General features: G+C 44.3%; 1 protein-coding gene across 1 annotated transcript in view; it reads left to right on the forward strand.

The window, feature by feature from the left end:
* PEAR1 (platelet endothelial aggregation receptor 1) overlaps positions 1-20,288 on the forward strand; it is a 42,221-nt gene that overhangs the window by 7,945 nt on the left and 13,988 nt on the right. The window contains 5 exon segments of the mRNA XM_078156179.1: positions 12,742-12,843; positions 13,559-13,657; positions 14,087-14,273; positions 15,676-15,780; positions 18,854-18,954. Of these exon segments, the coding sequence (XP_078012305.1) occupies positions 14,167-14,273; positions 15,676-15,780; positions 18,854-18,954 (313 nt within the window). The 5' untranslated portion in view covers positions 12,742-12,843; positions 13,559-13,657; positions 14,087-14,166.

Here is a 20,288-nt window from a genome sequence, read left to right on the forward strand (position 1 = left end):
TCTCCACTCTCCCCAGCCCTCTCTTTTCCTCCCTCCCATTCTTCTCTTTTCCCTTCTTCCCATCCCTCTGTCTTCTCTCCCTCCCAATTCTTCTTTTCCCCTCATTTCTCCCCCTCTCCTCCTTCTCCTCTTCCCTTCTTTCTCCTCATTCTTCTCTCCCTCTCTTTTCTCTCTTCCTGTTCTCCTCTCTCTTTCTATTCCTCTCTTTTCCTCCCTCCTCATTTCTCCCACATTTCCCTCTTCTCCTCTCTTCTCTCCCTAGTCTCTCCCCTTCTGCTTTCTCACTGCTCTCCTCTCTCTCTCTCTCTCTCTCTCTCTCTCTCTCTCTCTCTCTCTCACTCTCTCCATCTTCCCTCCCTTCCTTCTGTACCCTGTTACTCTTTCCTTCCTCCTCCTTTCTTTCTGGGCCTCATTTTTGGCACCCAAGAAATGCCAGAGGGAACTAAATGATTGCTGGGAAAGAAGAGTCACTGACTGGAGTAGGGAGCACTTCCCACTATTGGGCCTGAAATTCAGGCCATGCAAATCAATATGCAAATGACCCAACTCCTGACCTCAGCACTTGGGGAGGGCTGGGACCCCAAAGCCTGAGTAGCATTCCTGTACTAGGAAGATAAGAGGAACATTGAGAGTAAGATGGAGAAGCACAGGAGAAAAAGGGAGGATAGCTATGGAATGAGGCAGAAAGAGAATGGAATGGATGGCTTCTGATTTCCTTGGCCTTGAGCCTACTCTGAAAAGGGGCCCCTGGGCTGGAGTCCTGGACACTCGGACTTCTGGGTTCCATCTCTGAGTGCTTGCAAGTGAGAGGTGCTGGAGGAGGGGCAGGGGCTGAGGAAGAAGAGGGAGAGGTGCAGGGATTCCTAGTTTCTTCCTTGTTCTTCTAACAAGAAGGTCAAAAGAACTTGCAAGTTCAGAGACCTGAAGTATGGAATATTGTGCCTATTGGCTGGGTGGATATGTGTTAGTTGGCTTTGCAGAACTGCTTTTTTTTTTCTTTTAAATTTTTGTTGCAAAGAATGGCTCCCTGGGGTAGGGGAAGAGAAAGAGATATATTTTTGGAAAGGAAGGGGGCCGGGTAAGTTCAGAAATGAAAGGGATTTAAAACAAAGGAGATCAATAAAATTAAGATTCAAAAAGTTTTTTTAATGAAGTGAGCTTAGAGATCGGTTAGCCTAACCCTTTCTTTAATGATTGATGCTGAGGCCCAGAGGGGTTAAGCGACTTGCCTAAAGCGACAGAGGCAGCTAGTAGAAGCGTCCAGATTGGAACCCTGGCGTTTTCACCAGAAGAGGAGGGAGGCCTGGGGGGAGGGGGGGGTGATCCATAGAATTGGTTTAAGGCCAGGGAAATCAGGAACCAACCTATCCCCCCTACTACTTCTCTGCTGTTTTCCACTCTTCCGAACATTCAGGTGGCTGTAGATTGAGGCAATGAGAGTGTACGGGGTGAGGCGTTAGGAAGAGAGAGATAGCCGAGTACCCTCCTTCTTATGCCGAGGAACATAAGACACAGGAAGCCCAGCCCAGCTTAGGAGACAAAGGTGATTTTATAACCAGGAGATAAGAGTGATGCCTGAATCCTTATCCCCATTCCCTACGCAGTGGGGAGAGCACCGGGAGAAGAGGCTGGCCACCAGGGGCTGAGCTCTTGGCCCGGCCAGGAGAGGTCCGCCCCACACCTTTCCTCAGACTATCCCGCCCGTGTCTTTGGGACCACACACTGATCTCCCTTATCTCCTCCCCTTCTCCCCTTCCCTCCCACGCAGCCCATTGCTGCTAGGCTGGGAAGCAGATCAGCTGAGTTCGCTCCTCTCCAAGCAAGCCCCACCTCCCGTGTCCTGGGCAAGCAACGCTACCACATCACTCGTACAAGCTGCCCACTCGGGCTTATGGAGCAGGAATCTTGGGGGCGCAGTTTATACTGTTTCATTGTTTCAAAAGTTGGAGTTTATGTCTTCCGAATCCGGCCGTGCTCTTAGAGCAGGGTTGTGCTGGTAAATGTGTAACAGCCTGATCTCTAGGGGCAGAATGTACACATGACAAAAGTTTTAAATTTAATCTGCATTATTAACATTCTCAAGTCTGGAAAATCAACAAAGCGATGAACTTGCCTGACTTGTAGCTTTTGCTGGCTTCCAAAGTGCAAATGCTCACACTGAAAATTTAACAATCTAATTTAACAATTAATTTAATTTAACAATCTACTCTTCCAAGTCCGTTGGTGTGTACACCTCTGCCTGGGATTGTTGGGGTCACAGACAGCTAAATCACTCATGTTCTGATGCCCCTGGGAAGGTGCCATTGATATACCTTCTGTTTTTCCCCTCTTTTATTTAGATAGGCGAGAACATGTGATTTTGAGTTGTAAAGGAGTTTAGAGGCCATCAAGAATTAAGCTTTTTATTTTAAAGATGATAAAACCGAGGCTCAGAGGTAAAGAGACTTTCCCACACAGGGAGTAAGTGTTGTTGTTATTCTGTTGTGTCAGGCTCTACATGACCCCATGAATTTTGTCTATGGGGTTATCTTGGCAAAGATACTGAGGTCGTGTGGGGATTAAAATTGTCCAGCCCACAATAAAAAAGACTGAGGCAGAGTCTGGACAAACGGCACTTTATTAAAGGATCCATGGTCCCCTCCAATGAAGTGGACCTCAGATCTTCCTCACAATCGGAGATGCCCCCTTCTTCCAGCATCTTGGTTTTATAGGGTTTGATACCCAAATATGCAAAAGTGGGCATAGCAAAATACAGAATTTCATTGGTTGATAGACTTTGCTCGTGAAAGCCAAAAATGACATATTAGCAGGGGGTCCCAGGTTGGGTGAAGCACGGGGCATCTCCACTGACTAAGTGGTCATAAGCTGGTCATGAGATGGTCACTTTCTCCTGTTGGACAAGAGAGAATGTTCTAGAGGTACAAAAATAAGTTGGGGGACTTTCCAAAACATCAAGGCATCCTCTACATTCTGGGTTTGGACAGGGAGTTTGAGTAAAACAGGATGGAAATATCTTTGTCATCATTTTCAAGGTTTTGAAAGTTAGCCTTATAACTTGGTAAACAAGTAGTGAACATTACACTAAAGTTTGAGGCCCACTATAAGAACCTATCTATCTAATTATCCCTACATGATTTATGTAAAATATCAGACTGATTAATACTGATTGGACTAGAGTAGGGGTCCAAATGAATTATTTCTCACAGTGGTTTACCATTTCCTTCTCCAGTGTGTCCCCATTTTACAGATGAGGAAATGAGGCAAGTAGGGGTTAAGTGACTTGCCCCAGGTCACACAGGCAGTAAGTGTCTGATTCCAGATTTAAACTCAGATCTTCCTGACTCTAGGCCCTGACTGCACCACCTAGTAAGTATTAGAGGTCAAATTTGGAACCCAGGCCTTCCAACTCTCCCATTCCAAAATCATTGCTTTTAACTGTGATACCTCATTTCTGATTTCAGTTTGTAGGTACCTAGAAGTACCTAGGTCACACCTCAGAGACTGGGTTAGACACATTTGGCCCAGAAAGCAAGTAAGCTTGTGCATCCTTTGCTTTTCATTGTTTCTTTCTTCAGTACCCCACAAAAGTGATCTTCTTCAACTCTAGAAGGTATCCATTAGTCTGAGAGAAAAAGGATTTCCTTTTCTTCATCTGGGCTAGGAGAGCTAGAGTTTAGCCTAATCCTTTCATTTTAATGTTTGAAATTGAGGCTAAGAGGGAATATCTAGGTCAGAGGCTCTTACCTTGGAGGATCTGACACAGTGAGGAGGGTAAAGTAGGCAGAGATGTAAATAGGTATGGAAAAGGAAATGGAAAACCACTCCAGTATTTCTGCCAACAAAATCCCAAATGAGGTCACAAAGAGTCAAACACAACTGAAATGATGGGGCAACAACAAAAATTTTGGAAAGCAGCCTGGTGGTGAGAGCAGTGGTTCTAGAGTTAGAAGCCTGGGGGGTAGAGGGGTAGGAAGGGGGAGAAGAGGTTGGAGAAATGGTTCAAATCCTGACTCTGACACTTATTAGCTTTGTAACCTAGTAGAAATCACTCCTCACTTATAGAATGGGAATGAGAGTATTTGTACAAGCAACACTTATGAAGCACCTACTATGTTCCAGGCACAATGCTAAGTGGTGGGGGAGGATGGAGCTTAAAGCAAAATAATCCCTGCCCTGAAGGAATTTACATTCTCGTAGGAGAGATTCAGTCCTTCATAAATTTTGTGAAGCAAGGACTTTGTAAACCTATATAAGTCATAAATTATATTTTATATTAGAAGATAAAGACAGTCTTATAAAGGGCAGTCTGGGGTTGAGCTATAGCTACTCACAACCCTTCTTTTCTCCTGAAATGTTTCTTGACACAAAGCTATTGACTGAGACCAAGAATAGAACAGATGAATCAGCTGGCTCTAACTCTAGACATCCTAAAACTAGTAAATGTTGGAACTGGGAGGGACCTTGTTAGAACATAGAACACAGCATGTTAGAACTGGGAGGGACTTTAGATTTGTGCAACCCAATCAACCAAACTTATTAAACATCTACTACATGCCAGCAACAATTTTAAGTGCGGGAAATGCAGAAGCAAAGAATGAAATAAGGTTTGCTCCCAAGGAGCTCACAAAATAAATATGAAGAGAATAAATACAAAGTTATTAAATACAAGATTGTTGTTGTTTGCCTTCTGTTCCTGAAGAGGACCAATGGTATCATAAGGCCATGTCTTGACTTGCATATGAGATAGTTTGAGAGGAGTGGAGGGGGGTCGGGAAGGAAGGAAACAAGCATTTATTAAGTGCCTACTATGCGCCAGGCTTGAGCTAGGTCTTGAAAGAGGAGAGGGAGTCTAAGAGGGAAAGGTGGGGAGAAGTGCATTCCAGGAATGGAGGACAGGCATTGGGAGATGGGAGATGGGCCATCATATTTAAGAAACAGAGAGTCAACCAGTTTGGCTGAATAACAAAGTATGGGATGGGAAGCGATGGTCAACAGATTTGGACCAGGTTGTGGAGCATTTTAAAAGCTGAAAAAGCTGAAGAAACTGAGGGCCAGGAAAGGCAAATGATTTTCCTAAGAACACATAGCTAGTAAGGGTCACACTCCCTAGTTAGTGGAGCACCTAGTGTTTCTGCCTGTGGCTCTGCTCTGATGAGGATTTTAATCAATATTTAGATGAAGGAAAAGATAATATATTTTTCAATCTCTGATAGGAATAGCTACTGCGTGGGTGATAGAACTGGTATCCAAAAAGATATGGTAGGCTGGAACAAGAAGGCTGAAGTTACAATCTGGATTCTAATAAGAATAAATGTAAAGTCCTATACTTAGGTTCAAAAAATCAATTTCTTAAATATAAGATGGAGGAGATATGGGTAGAAAAGCAGTACATGTTAAAAAGAATTGTAGAAGTTTACCGGTCTGAAAATTCAGTATGGATTAATAATGTGATGGGGAGACCAAAAGAGCTAACACAGTCTTAAGCTGTATTAACAGGAGAATTTTATAAACTGATGCAAAGTAGAATAAGAAGAACCAGGAAAACAACAGATACAGTGAATATAATGTAAGTGGAAAGAAAAGAATCAAACTGAATATTGTATAATTATAATGACTAAGCTCATCCACAAAGAAGAGAGGAGAAAACACAGTGCTGACCATCAGAACTGGATTTTTTTTTTTTGGCTACAGCAACTCATGAAAAGAAAAGGAAAGAGAATAAGCATTTAGTAAGAGCCTACTATGTGACAGAGTGCTATGCATATTTACACATATTACCTCCTGTGATCTTACAACAACCCTGAGGGATAGGTGTTATTAAGTTTCCCATTTTACAGCTGAAGAAACTGAGGCAGATATCAGTCAAGTGACTTGCCTAGGATCACACACTTAGGAAGTATCTGAGGCTGGCTTTGAACTTAGGTCTCCCTGACTAGAGGCCCACTGTTCTATCATTTGGGCTACTAGCTGCCTATATGAAGGCATAGGACAGGAATTAGCTTCTTCAGAGAAAAATCCCACACCAATGAACTCATAGCTCCTTAAAGTATTGAGATAAGTCATATGGAAGAAGAATTAGATTTGTTCTACTCGACCTCAGAGGACAGAATTAGGAAAAATGGGTGGAAATTATAGGGAGGAAGACTTTCGCTCCATAGAAAGGAATATGCCCTAATGATCACAGCTGACCAACAGATGCACCAATTAAATGGGCTCCCTTTCACCTCTAAACCTCTGACCCAGAGGAGAAAGGCTGGGTGGTGTGGAAAGCTAGCTTGGGAGTCAGGAAGACCTGGTTAGTTCAAGCCCTGCCTCTGTCAAACCATCTGTGTGACAATGGACAAGTCCCTTAATCTATTGTAACTCTAGGCACTGTCTCAGATGTAAGTGAATTACAAACGAGTTGCAAATCTGCATCAGGGAAAGGAGTTTCCGTACCAGGAGCTTCTTTCATAGATGAAATCGTGAGTCTAGACCAAATGAAACCAGGCAAAACAAATGTGAAACAATCTAGTTAGAGAAATTGACCATTTCTGGTCTGCCATTTGTCAAGGACATTCTAGGCAGAATTTATTATTTAGGCAAGGTTTAGACTAAATGATATCTGAGGCCCCTTCTAGCTATAAAAGTGGCTAAGCCATTACTTTAACTAATGACCAAACTCAGTGCAATTTCCATCAAATCAGGATGATGGGATATTGAGATATGGGTCCATCAGTGCAAGATTCCATTTCTCAGAGGGGAGATGTGTGGAGCAGACCTCTCACAGAATCAGAGACTTGGAGCTGGAAGGGAACCCAGAGGTCAGCAAATCCAACCCCCGTCATAGAGCTTTGATGGCCTATGTGTTCAATTCCCCTTTCAGCTCTGAGTATATGGTCTTATGATCAGTCTGCTCCACATTCCTCATTTTACAGATGAGGAAACTGAGGCAGACAGAGGTTAAGTGACCCCTCTACGGTCATAGAGCTAGCAATTGTGTAAAGTAGGATCTGAACCTCCATCTATCTGACTTCAAGGACAGTGATTTAAGCCGTATTTCCTCTTATATGAAGGACAGTGGGGGCAGTGTCTTAAGTCGAAGGCTAACCTATGTGAAGGGTCCTTTAGCAGGCTCATATTTTTTGAGTGAATGAACTAGTGGATAAAAGAATGAGTAAATAATTGAAAGAGTTAAAAGACTGAGCAAGTTTGGCTGAATGAAAAAAAAAAGACCAAGGTAAGTGTTTCCTCATAATTTCAAGGCTGAAACAAGTTGGGAATGAGGAGAATGCTGATAAGGAGACTGAACTGATTTGGGGAGGGAATATCATAGCGGGACTGAAGCTGCAGTGAGACAGTTCTTGGTGTTTTTTTTTTATGTGAGGCAATTGGGGTTAAGTGACTTGCCCAGGGTCACACAGCTAGTACACATCAAGTGTTTAGTCTGAGGTCAGATTTGAACTCAGGTCCTCCTGACTTCAGGGCCGGTGCGATATCTGCTGCACCACCTAGCTGCCCCCAGATAATATCTGTAAAGCACATTGCAAATCCTAAACTGTTTTATAAATGCTAGTCATTATTATTATTGTTATTGTTATTATTATTATTATTGCAGCTAGGTGGTATAGTGGATAGAGTACCCAGCCTGAAGTCAAGAAAACTCATCTTCCTTAGTTCAAATCTGGCCTCAGACACTTACTAGCTGTGTGACCCTGGGCAAGTCACTTAACCCTCTTTGCCTTAGTTTCCTTATCTCTAAAATGAGCTGGAGGAGGAAATGGAAAAACCACTCCAGTATCTTTGCCAAGAAAACCTCAAAAGGAGCCACAAAGAGTCAGACATGACTGAAAAAATAACTGAACAACACTTAACCTTTGTCTGCCACAGTTTCCTCAACTATAAAATGGGGATAATAATAGCACCTACTTCTCAGGGTTGCTGTAAGGATCAAATGTGATGATATTTGTAAAAGCGCTTAGCATGGCTCCTGGCACATAGTAGGTATTTAATAAGTGTTTGTTCCTTTCCTCCTCTTCTGAAAGTTAAACTTCTCTGGTTCCTTCAATCAATTCTTGTGTAACATGATCTCAAAACTTTCATCATCCTATGTTCTGTACGTTATCTAGCTTATCAGTGTTCTTCCTGAAATGTGGTGCCCAGAACTAAAAATAATACTCAGGATGTGGACTTAGTACGGCAGAGAGTACTATGAGATTTTCATCTCCCTAGTCCTAGACACTATGCTTCTCTTAATTAAGTTCAAGGTCAAATCAAGCTTTCCACATGCTGTATCACTCTGGTGATTTATTAAGCTAGCTGCCCCACTAAAACTAGAGATTTTTTTCAGATGAACCCACTGTTCAGCCAAGCCTCCTCCATCTTGTATTTGAACCCAAATATACAACATTACATTTATTCCTATTCAGTGTAATGTTATGAGTTTTGGTCCAATGTTGCAGCCTCTAAGAATGTGTTTGGATCGTGCTGTTAGCTACCTACTATTCTAGCTTTGTGTCTTCTGAACACCTGATAGGTTGCTCTTTATTCCTTTATTCAAGTCATTGATAAGTACTTTAAATAGCATTGGGCATTCTACTAGGGACCTCCTTCTAAGCCAACAAATCATTCATGACTCTGTCTCTGCCATTCAAAGGACTCTAAATCCTCAGCTCTAAAGACCATGATCCTATGAATTAAATATGGCAGGAATGCATAGGGATATTCCCAAAGTTTTATCTTAGGCCCTTTTCTCTTTCTACACTTTCTTCCTTGATGATCTGACCTACCTCTTGACTTTAAATATCCCTTCAGTATCTATACTATAGCACCAACCTCAACTTCTTCCCCAGAATTCCTGTGTTTGGATAGCTCTCTCCCTCAATATCCTATCAATCTAATCCAACAGTATTTATTATGTACCTACTATGTATAAGTCACATAGTGGGGAGTCTCATGCCTACTTGACCCTCAACTGGAGATGTCCAGCAGAGAGATGTTGGGTTATCAGTACCTAATCTTCAACATGTCTAAAATTGGATTTAATCTTTTCCATTAAACCTGACCTTCTCTCTAACTTCTCAATTTCTATGAATGGCATCATCATCCTCCCAGTGTACCAGGTCCAAAACCTCACAGTCACCATTTGCTTTGACCTCTGTTTGTCCCCCATATCCAGTTCTACCAAGTCCCATCATTTCTACCTCTAAAATATCTCTGGCCATTTGATAGATGGGGGAAGGGAAGGGCACTGAGCTAAGTGCTTTATAAATACCTCATTTGATCTTTACAACAACCCTAGGAGGTAGGTGTTATTATGATCCCCATTTTACGGATGAGGAAAGTGAAGCAGACAGAGATTAAGTGACTTGCCCAGGATCACACAGCTAGTAAGGCTCTGAAGCTAGATTTGAACCCAAGTCTTCCTGATTCCAGACCCAGCACTCTATCCTTTGGGCTATTAGCTGCCTCTGGATGAGAAAAAAGAGGTTTTGAGAGTTTAAGTGACTTGTCCATAATCATACAGTCATGAAACTAGGTCCAATGTTCTCTCCTCAGCACCATCATGCCTCTGCAGATCTCAGGTCAGTCCCCTTTCCCAATATTCCACATTTCCTTAAGGCCTTGAAATTGACCCATCTCTATCTCTTGGTCATCTGGCCTAGGTCATTCATTTATTCACTCATGTGCTCATTCCCTCATTCATTCAGTCATTTACTCAATCATTCATTCAACAAATATTGTCTGAACTGAGTACTGACTTCCCAAGCTTCCACTAAGGCCCAGCCTAGCCCAGCTGCCCCACCTACTCACTGACCTCTCCCTTCACCCAAGGCTTAGATCTAACAATTCCTGTGGGGCTTGGAGATGACTGGGTAGGAGGTAGTGCTGGTCAGGGCTGTAACTGTTGTGGAATATTAGGGAGCAGGGCTCCATTTGGGGGATGTCCAGGTCCCCTGTTTCCATCACTGTACATTTTTATTTATCCCATAACTATTTCTAGGGCCCATTAGCAAAAAATTCCTTCCTATGGCCCTGGTCCTGGCCCAGCACTAGCCTGACCCGAAGGCCCCAGGGGCCTAGGAAAGGAGTGGATGGAGGCCCAGCCAATTTCCGGTCCTGGGAATTTTCAAAACAAACTCAGCAGCTGCTCTGGGATGGGGGCTGTGAGGGAGGAGAGAGAATTGGAGAAAAAGAAGGGGAGAGAATTAGAGAAAGGAAAAGGCAGGGAGTGGTACTGAAGCATTAACAGAGAGATAGAGAGATAACAGAAAGAGGGAGGCAGGCAGGCTGTCAGCTGTAGGCAGGGACTCCAAAGATTTTCTCAGACCTGCTGGGCAAAGGGACTCTGACTAAATCCCTTCTCCCCAGGGACTGGGAAAACCAGACCCCTTTCTCCTTCTGCTTCTGCCTCTTTCTTTGCTTTCTCCCCCCTCCCCCCAGTATATTCCAGGATTTTTGGTGACCTGAACAGGCATAGACTCCCTATGCTCAGAGCCCGGTACTGACCCTCACCCTAGAAGAGAGTGAGGTATCCTCTTCTGCATCATAAGGTCAGTCCCTAGAGACTAAGCCAAAAAGAAATGTCTCTCTTATTCCAGGCACAGGCAGTAAGATGGCTATTATAAATAAATACTATTTTAAATGATTAATAAGTACTAATAATTGCTCAAGAGGTATACAGGCCCCAGAGCCAGGAAGATTGGATTCAGGTCTCATCCCTGACACATACTGGCTGTGTGACCCTGGGCAAGTCACTTAACCTCTAATCCCACCCCAACAACTAAGACTATGAATTGCAATGGAGGTATCGCCCTGCAATGGGAGGAGTTTTTTCACCGGGTAGCTCCCTACACCAGTGAAATCCCAAGTTTAATCTTTATCCCTATTGACGGCTTATATGTAGATAGCATTTTCCTCACAACAATCCATGAGGTAGGGGGGAACATGTCTGGTTATCTCCATCTTACAGATGAGTCTCCTAACCTTGAATGACTTGCTCAAGCTCACACAGCTAGTAGATGGTAGCATCTGAATTTGAACCCAGCTCCCTGGACTCTGAAAAATTCAGCATTCTTATCACTAAATCCCTTTGCTTCTTTCTCTCAAATCCTGGGTCCATGAACTCTCTCCCCAGACCTCCTCATCTTATCGCCCAATTACAGTAGGCTCTAACCGGAGCCCAGCAGGAGGGTCCCAAGGGTTCAGCACCTCATGGCAAAGAGTGTTCTGTGCCTGCTGCCGCCACTGCTGTCTTCCCCCTGACACACATCCTCTCTAGTCTCTGTTTCCTGTTTTCAGGTTCTGTATCCTGTGTGGCTCTTCCAGGCATCATTAACCCCTCCCCCCTAACCCCCATCGGCTTTTATGTGCTCTACTGGCCCCAGGCCATAGGGATTCTGGTCAGCCTTCCCACCTCAGATTCCTGACCCCCTACTTCTACACACTAGCCCCAGACAAGGCTGGCTCTTCCCATACCAGCTGGCTTCCCATCCCACTCAGATTAATGTCACAGGGAACTAGTGAGTGACTTCTAGGTGGAGAGAGAGAGACAGAGAGAGAGAGAAAGAGAGAGAGAGAGAGAGACAGAGAGAGACAGAGACAGAGAGAGAGACAGAGAGAGACAGAGAGAGACAGAGACAGAGAGAGAGACAGACAGAAAGAGAAACAAAAAGAGACAGAGAGACAGAGAAAGAGAGACAAAAAGAGACAGAGACAGACAGAGAGACAGAGACAGACAAAATAAGAGAGAGGGGGGCAGAGAGAGAGAGAGAGAGAGAGACAGAGAGAGACAGAGAGAGATAGAGAGAGAGGCTGGAACCAGGAGGGAGCAGGGCTAGCTAGATGTGCACAGGAGATAAAGCTTCTAGGGCATGGTAATTCATAGGTTGTTAGAACTGAAAGGGGCCTTAGATTTCATCCAGTTAGTCAATCCCTTCATTTTAAATATCAAGAATCTAAGGCCCACAGAGAGGCCCCTATATAATGGGCAGACCTGGGATCTGAACCCAGGTCTCTTGATGACTGGTTTAATACTTTTTCCTCCACAGTACCCTGAGGCTCTGTGAGGGTAATGTCTAAGGGGAAGAAGCAGGGACTGGCATCACAGCTAAAAGGTTGATGTTAGACCATAAGGACGGCTGGGGTGTCATGGTCTAGAAACAAGGGTTGAGGAAAATGTGGGAGGAGGAAACTTTCATCCCCACCACCCTGAAAGAAGTGAGCCACTCCCGTGTCTGAAGAGGGACTTCCCAAGGGGGTGGAAGACACTTGAATGAGTCAGCAGTAAGGAGAGGCTGTCTTCTCTTCTCAGGAGACTTCAAGGAATAATAATAATAATGGATACTTACATAGTGCTTTAAGGCCTGGAAAGGGCTTTACAAATATCTCATTTTATCCTCACAACAACTCTGGGAGGTAGTTGCTGTTATTAGCTCCATATTTGCTGATTGAGGAAACTGAGGCAGATAGAAGTTAAATACTTGCCCAAAGTCACACGGCTAGTAAGCGTCTGAGGCTAGATAGCATCATCATCATCATCATCATCGTCAATAATTTATGTAGCACTTACTATGGGCTAGGCACTGCGCTACACATTTTATAATGATTAATTTATAATCATTTGATCTTCACAACAACCCCTGGAGTTGCTATTAATATCCCCATTTGACAGATGAGGAAAGTGAGGTAGACAGAGGCTAAATGACTTTCTCAGGGTCACACAGCCAGTAAGTATCTGAGACTAGGTCTTCCTGACTCCAGGTCCAGTGTTCTATCCACCACACCACCTAGCAGTCTGAAGAAGGAAGAGGAGAGGGTGACCCTTCTTAGAGATGGGAAGAGGACCTTGATGACCCTCAGGGAGTATGTGGGGGTGGGGAGGGGAGGTTTTGAGATCAGGGCATCCAGCATTCCAGGGATGCTCATTGGGGATAAGCTGCCTGAAAGTAGGACCTCACTTTCTTCCCAGAAAAAAAAAAATTACAAGCAGATGTGACTGCCTTGGGGGGTATGGAGAGAGGAGTTATATCAACATTGAACAGAATCTGAAACCCAGGCCGGGGGTGGAGGGCTACGGGTCGAGGAGCAGCTCGTTAAACTGATCCCCTTCTTAGCCCAGAGCTGATCTCCCGAGACAATGACCTCGTCTGGGAGTCCTGATTCTCTTCCCAGGCCTGTGCGGTGAGGTTTTGTGTGTGTGTGTGTGTGTGTGTGTGTGTGTGTGTGTGTGTGTGTGTGTGTGTGTGTGTGTGTATGGGGGAGGGGTGCACAGCACAGTAGATTCTAGAACTCTGTGATCCTTAAGCACCCTTTAGGTTTAAGGCCTTGAGAGGAGAGGAGAGCTTCCCCTGAGTTCAAATCTCAGCTTTACCACTGATTCCATTCATGCCTGCTCAGTGGGAAAGGGGAGATGGACAGAGACTTAGGAAGGCTAAATCTTAGGGACCAGGTCCCAAGTGGATGAAGCTATAGGGTCAGATGTCTGGGCTTCTTTTGAGGGTCAGGGGATGGAGGATCATAGGATTAAGAGCTGGAAGAGAGTGTAAAGACCATTCAAGCCATCTCCTTCATTATACAGATGAGGAAACTGAGGCCCCCAAGACTTTCCCAAGGTCGCAAAGCTAATAATTTTCAAAGCTGGAACTTGAAATAGGGGAACCTCTCCTCTTCAAATAGCGTAAGTAATTAAGGATCACAGGCTCCTAGAATCTTAGATGGGGTAGGAGCTTTAGAATCCCCCTCACCTAAGCCCCTGACCAACACATGCTTTCTTGCTGCAGTGGACCCAACAAATGGTGACCCAGCTACTATTTAAATCCCACCAGTAATGGGGAGTTTACTATAGTAAGAAACCTCTTCTTTACATTAAGCCTAAAACATTTCTGCAACTTCACTTTGTTGCTCCAAGCTCTGCGCTCTGGGGCCAAAACAACTCTTGACATAATTGAAGTCAGGGACTGTCCTCCTTCCTCCCCCAATACCAAAAGCCTTCTTTTTTCTGAGTTCAGTACCCCTACTCTTTAGCCTTTTTTATATGATGATAATAACGAAAACTAACACATATGAGACTTTACTGTTAATAAGTCTTCTTATTCCCATTTTACAGATGAGGAGATTGAAGTCTAAAGAATTTAAGTGACTTATCCAAGGTCATACAGTGAAGTTTCCAGACCCTCAGGTGACCCCATGCTGTCCAGGACACTGCCACCACTGACTGTTCTCTTCCTCCTCCTGCTGGGAGTGGGCAGCCCTCTCAATCCTAATGATCCCAACGTCTGCAGCTACTGGGAAAGGTGAGAGAGGAAGACCCCTGACAGATCCCCAGCCATTATCAACAACAAAGACCCCTCCCCTTCCTGGCTTTATAACCCCTTCCCTTCACAGACCCTTCTACAACTGCCCTTTCTCATCTTTGCTTTTCTGTCCTCATTTCTACTCTATTCCTATCTTGGATCCTTTCTCTCCCTATTATTATCTCTTTCCTCTTCCTTCAAGCTTTATTTCTGTTCCCATCTGTCTCTGACCTAATCTCTGTTCTTATCCTTATTCTCATTTCTGTCTGTCTCAATCTGTTTCTTTACCTATCTCTTAGCCTCTATACCTACCCCTCTCCTCAATCTCTCTTTTTCCAGTATGTCATCATTATTGGCCATATCTTTCTTTTTATTCTGTCTCTCTGCTTCTATCTCAGAGTTTGTCTCTGCCTTGACACCATCCCTGTCTCTGTGCCATCTCTATAAGGATCCTTGTCTCTTTCACTACCATTGTCTCTGTCTCCCCTCTGTGTCACTGGGGGAGGCACTGGGGGATTTGTTAAGAATTGCCATAACCCAGTTAGGACCACAGAAGGAAAGGAGGCAGGTGATGGGAGGGACAAAGAAAAGAGGAGAGAGAAAAAGGATCATAGAACAGAGTTTGGCTCCAAATGCCCAATATGAGATGGGACTAGAAGTTTGACCTGGGCCTGGCTTATGAATTCCAGATGTGTTGCGAGGGTAGGACAAGGGAGGGAGAGGGTGGAGTCCAGATATCAAGAGAATGGTTCCATATGAGTATTTTGGGGGGAAACTACCTTAAGTATTCCAGATATTGGGGGAGGTGTCCAAGACATCCCCCCCACCCCCGCAAACATCCCATCCAACTATGAAATTCTTTGAATCTGTAATTCTGGAATTGAGGAATGGGGAGTGAAGTTCTCTAAGTTTTCAAAGAGAAAGAGAGAGGGGGGAGGAGAGAGGAGAGAGGAGAGAGAGAGAGAGAGAGAGAGAGAGAGAGAGAAGAGAGAGAGGAGAGAGAGAGAGAGAGAGAATTCATTTATCCTCCAGTTATCTCTCAGATTAGGTAACTATTTCTGATATTCATGATGGAGCTAATCCAAATACTGGGGAATTATTTCAGATGTTAGGGTAGCTTTAAAAATGTTTAAGCTTGGAGAAGATTCCCCACATGTAACCTAAAGTATATATTGCCTTGACTCACAGTCCAATCCATACCTTAAATCCAACCCCAAGGTTAAGGAGTCCAATAATCCCATTTAAAGATAAAGCAGCTGAAGCCCAGATTGGGGAGCAGGGTGAAGAGATTTACCAGGATCATATAGCAGAGTTATTGACAGAGCCAGTACTTGTAACTGGGTCTTCTGATGCCCTGATTAGGGGGGCTATGCTGTGTTGACTCTGTTTTCTTCCACCCCAGTTATACCACCACAATGAAGGAATCCTACTCTCATCCTTATACTCAACTCCCCACTGAGCCCTGCAACCAGCCTTGGGGTCATGATCATTCCTGTCCTCAGCCCAAGTAAGTACTTCCCCTAATCAATCAGCCTTCAAGGAGAAAGCCTCTGGGGGTCCGGGATGCTCTGGACTTGTAGGTATCAGCCCTGCTCCTGCCTCCTTCACTTGATCAGCAATCACTTTGTTGTAGTTTTTTTTTTTTCAGTTGTTTGATTCTTCACGACCCTATTTGGGGTTTTCTTGGCAAAGATACTGGAGTGGTTTGCCATTTCCTTCTCCAGCTCATCTGATAGATGAGGAAACAGAGGCAGGCAGGGTTAAATGACTTGCCCAGAGTCACACAGCTAGTAAGTGTCTGAGGTCAGATTTGAACTCAGGAAGATGAGTCTTGTTGACTTCAGGCCAGGCACTCTGTGCACTATGGTGCCACTTAGCTGCCCCAGCAATCACTTATTAAGTGCCTATGATGTGCCAGGCATTGTGCTAAATACAAAGACAAAAATGTTCCAATCCCTGCCCTCAAGGAGCTTACATTCTATCCCTGCCCCTTTTCTGATAATAATAGTACTTAACAGCTATATGGCATTCGCTATGTGCCAGGCCCTGTGCTTTACAACTATTATGTCATTTGATTCTTGCAACAACCCTGGGAGGTAGATGCTATTATTATCATCATTTTACAGATGAGGAAATGGAGGGAAACTGAGGTTAACGGACTTGTTCAGGGTCACAAAGCTAGTGTCTGAGGCAGGATTTGAACTCAGGTCATCTATACTTCAGGCCCAGCACTCTATCCAGTGAGCCACTCTGCTGCACCAGCCCTCCCTTCTGAGCAAAAAAGGCTTTGCACAGAAGGTGTTTTCAGATCTTTTATAGGAGGGGTTCTTAACCTGGGGTCTGTGGACCCATTTCAGAGGAGTCTATGAACTTGGAAGGGAAAAAATGAATCGCATCTTATTTTCACTAATCTCTAACTGAAATTGAGCATTTCTTTCAATTCTTTGAAATCATGATTCTGAGAAGAGGTTCATAGGCTTCACCAGCCAGCTGAAGAAGTCCATGACAGACAAAAAGATTAAGAAACCCCTGATCTAGTCCAATTCATACCTAAGCACAACTCCTTTGTACTACAGCCCCACCCGAGGGCCATTGAGGAGTGGGGTAACTTACTACCAGCAAGACAAGCCATCCTTTTGTGAGATAGCTGTAACTGGTGGGAAGTTTTTCCTCACATTCAACCAAATCTGCCTTCAAATAATCACTTCTGACTATTGCTTCTATGGTTTCTGGTCCTGGTCTTGGTTTCTATGGTCAATTGAATTTGATAAGCATTTAAGTACCTATGAATGTGCAAGGCTGGTGGACACTTAGCACAATGGACAGAGGTCTAGCCTCAGCAGAGGAAGTCCTAGCTTTAAATTCCTGCCTCTGACGCATACCAGTTGTGTGACCAGGCAAGTTATGTAACCTTTAAGTACCTCAAACAATGCTCTAGGACTCTTAAATTGCAGAGCAGGGGCCAATTTGCCTTGCTAGAGGAAGTTTACTACAGGGACTTCCCTTCTATCAATGAATTCCCAGTGCCTGTACCTATCCTCTCAAGATGGTATTGGTCCTAATGGAGAAACAGGGACAAAAACAAACAAACAAATAAAACCAGTCCCATTCTCAATAAATTTACTTTCTATTAGAAGATATAATTCATAAAACAAGATAATCTGAGGAGGGAGAGAGCACTTATAAGTACAGTATAAGAAGGAAAAAAGGCTTCAAGAATGAGGTGGTTCCTAAGGTGAGCGTGAAAGAAACTTCCAGTTCTAAGACAAAGAGTTACAAGTCTTTCCAGGTTTTTCTGAAATCTGCCTATTGTGAGGAGTTTTAAATAACAAGTTGAGTTTGTATTTTATTGGATAGGCAACAGGTAGCCATTGAAGACTTTTGAGATTGAGTGGAACGGTCGCAATTATGAGTTAAGCGAGTTATTTTGGCAGTTGTGTGGAGGATGGGTTGGAGAGGTGGAGAAACTGGGGGCTATATTAATGGTTCAGGCAAGGAGCCCTGGGGGGCCTGAATCAGGGAAGTGGTTGTATGAAGAAAAGGGATTGGATAAGAGAGATGCCAGGGAGATAGACTGGACAAGCCTTGACAGCTAAGTAAATGTGTGCGATGGGGAAGAGGGAAGAGTCCAGATTCCTGAGTTTGGGGTCCTCGGGTGATCAGAAGGGTGCTATTACACTGGACAGAAATAGGGAAATTTGCAAGAGAGAGCAGGTGGAAGGGGAAATAATGAGTTCTCTTCTGAATCTGCCAAGTTAGAGATTCCAACGGGGAAGTTTAGAAGAGAAGTCTAGCAGGCGATTGGTAAGTTGAAGAGAGACTGAGGCTAGATACATCAGTCTGAGAGTCATAGGACCATAGCTTCAGGATTGGAAGGAACCTTGTACTTAGCCTAGTGACTGGCACTTAAGAAAGGCACTTAAGAAATACTTGTTGATTCATCCATTGATCTAGTCTCATCTCCCCATTTTACATCTGAGGAAACTGAGGCCCCAGAGAGGTGACTTGCTCAAAGTCTCACAAGTAGTTAAGTGGCAGAGAAAGGATTCAAACTTGGGTCCTCTGATTCTAAATCCATACAACCTTTCAATATATTGACTTATGGAACTTTCAGTCCATTAAAATGTTAGCTCTTTATCACATGAACTATTAATTAGTCATCTTCCTCTCCATCCTGTCCTTGTGCTGTTGATTTTTTTTTTACCTCAAATGTTATACTTTCACCTTATTAGTCATATCATCTAGCCATCTGCCTTTGGAAAAGACTGTTCCCAGTCTGTCTCATGACAGAAAGATTCTGGGAGGGGGAGGATATGTGTACAAGTGTGTGGTCCAAGTGTGACATTATTTGTAGTTCTGGTATTAGGAGATGGGGAGTGCAGTCCTCCTAGTTCCCAGAGAGGGAGAGAGAGGGATTCATTTGCCTTTTTGTTACCTCTCAGATCAGACAGTTGGGAAGTCCTCCTTCAAATCAAACCCCAGTTGCTTGTACTACAATGTGAATGGATTTTCTCCTCCTACAAACCCTGTGGATGCAGGAGTCCTTCCCCCCCTCCTCACTCTCTTCCTTCTGATCCTAGGATCGTGTACCGCATAGCCTATCGCCAGGCAGTGAAAGTGGATCACCGGAGACGCCTGCGGTGCTGCCAGGGCTACTATGAGAGCAGTGGAGTTTGTGTCCGTGAGTCCAGCCAGACCCAACCCCCTCCTACACACCCCACAATCTTGGCCTTGCCTGCCACATCTGGCCCCCAACCATCCCCAGATGTGCTGAGTTAGCAGGAAATGGGCCAGAGAGGTGGGAGGTTCAAGGCAATAGGGAAATATTGACTTACGGAATGTGAGCAAAGTTTGGCCCCAGCCCTTCAATGGGGCCTAACTTGTTGACCCTAAGCCCTACTGCCTTCCCCAGCAGATAGTGTGTGGGTGCCTCTGTCTCTCCCTCCATCCTTCTTTCTGGATTCCTTTTCTTGCTTTTCCTGGCCACCTATCTCTTCCTTTCTCCCTCCTGCCTCCTTCCCTCCCTCCCTTTCTTCCTTCCTTCTGCTTCCTTCCTTCTTTGTTTCCTTCCCTCATTTTCTCTCCTTTCTCCCTTCTTTCCTTCCTTTCTCTCTCTCCCCCCTCTCTCTTTCTCTCCCTACCCTCTCTGTCTCCCTCCCTCCTTCCATCTTTCTTTCTTTCTCTCTCTTCCTCTCCCTTCCTCCTTTCCTCTCTGCCTGACTCTATCTCTTTCTCTCTCACCTCCTTCTTAATATCTGTCTCTCTCTCTCTGATGGCCTAGGGCCAGAACTTGGCTCTGTCAGATATGACATTGAGGCTCAGCCTCTCTGAGAGACTCTGTTTTCCCTTGAGCAAATGAGAATATTAATTGTACTATCTGCCTCTCTGTGTTATTGTGAGGAAAGCGCTTTACAAAGCTTACGATTACGGTTTTTTATTATTATTGTCTTTCTATCTCTGTCTCTGTATCTCTTTCACATCCTATCTGTTTTTATCCATGTGTGCCTCTCTCTGTATATCCCCATCTTTGTCTCCCTTTCTCTGTCTTTCTCCTCATTTTTCATACTATCTCTCCCTCAGTTACCTCACTCATCTCTCCTCAGCCTCTCCAAGGATCCCTACCCTACTTTTTCTTTTTCCAGCTTCACCCTTCTTCTACTTCCAGAGCCTCTTCCTTTTCTCCCCAAACCCAGCTTGAATGTCAGCTCCCCCAAACTACATCCCAAAGATGGCACTCCTTGCCCTAAGCTCTCAGCAAGGTGTTCTCTAGACCACTGCTTGGGGAGTCAGAGGAAGACTGGAAAGGTCCAAATCCTGGAATCTTTCCAAATTCTCACCCTGAATTGCTGCAACTGCCTAAGCCTCATGCTGGCTGAGTTCTTGGAAATGAGAGGCAGTAGTAGAAATGACCCAGTCTCAGAGTCAGAAGGCCTCCTTTCTTCCTTTTTTTTTTTTGGTGATGCAATCGGGGTTAAGTGACTTGACTAGGGCCACACAGCTAGTAAGTATTATGTG

The sequence above is a fragment of the Phascolarctos cinereus genome, unplaced genomic scaffold (genome assembly GCF_003287225.1).
Source record: "Phascolarctos cinereus isolate Bilbo 61053 unplaced genomic scaffold, phaCin_HiC Scaffold_5;HRSCAF=322, whole genome shotgun sequence".
In the NCBI taxonomy this organism is placed as follows: Eukaryota; Metazoa; Chordata; class Mammalia; order Diprotodontia; family Phascolarctidae; genus Phascolarctos; species Phascolarctos cinereus.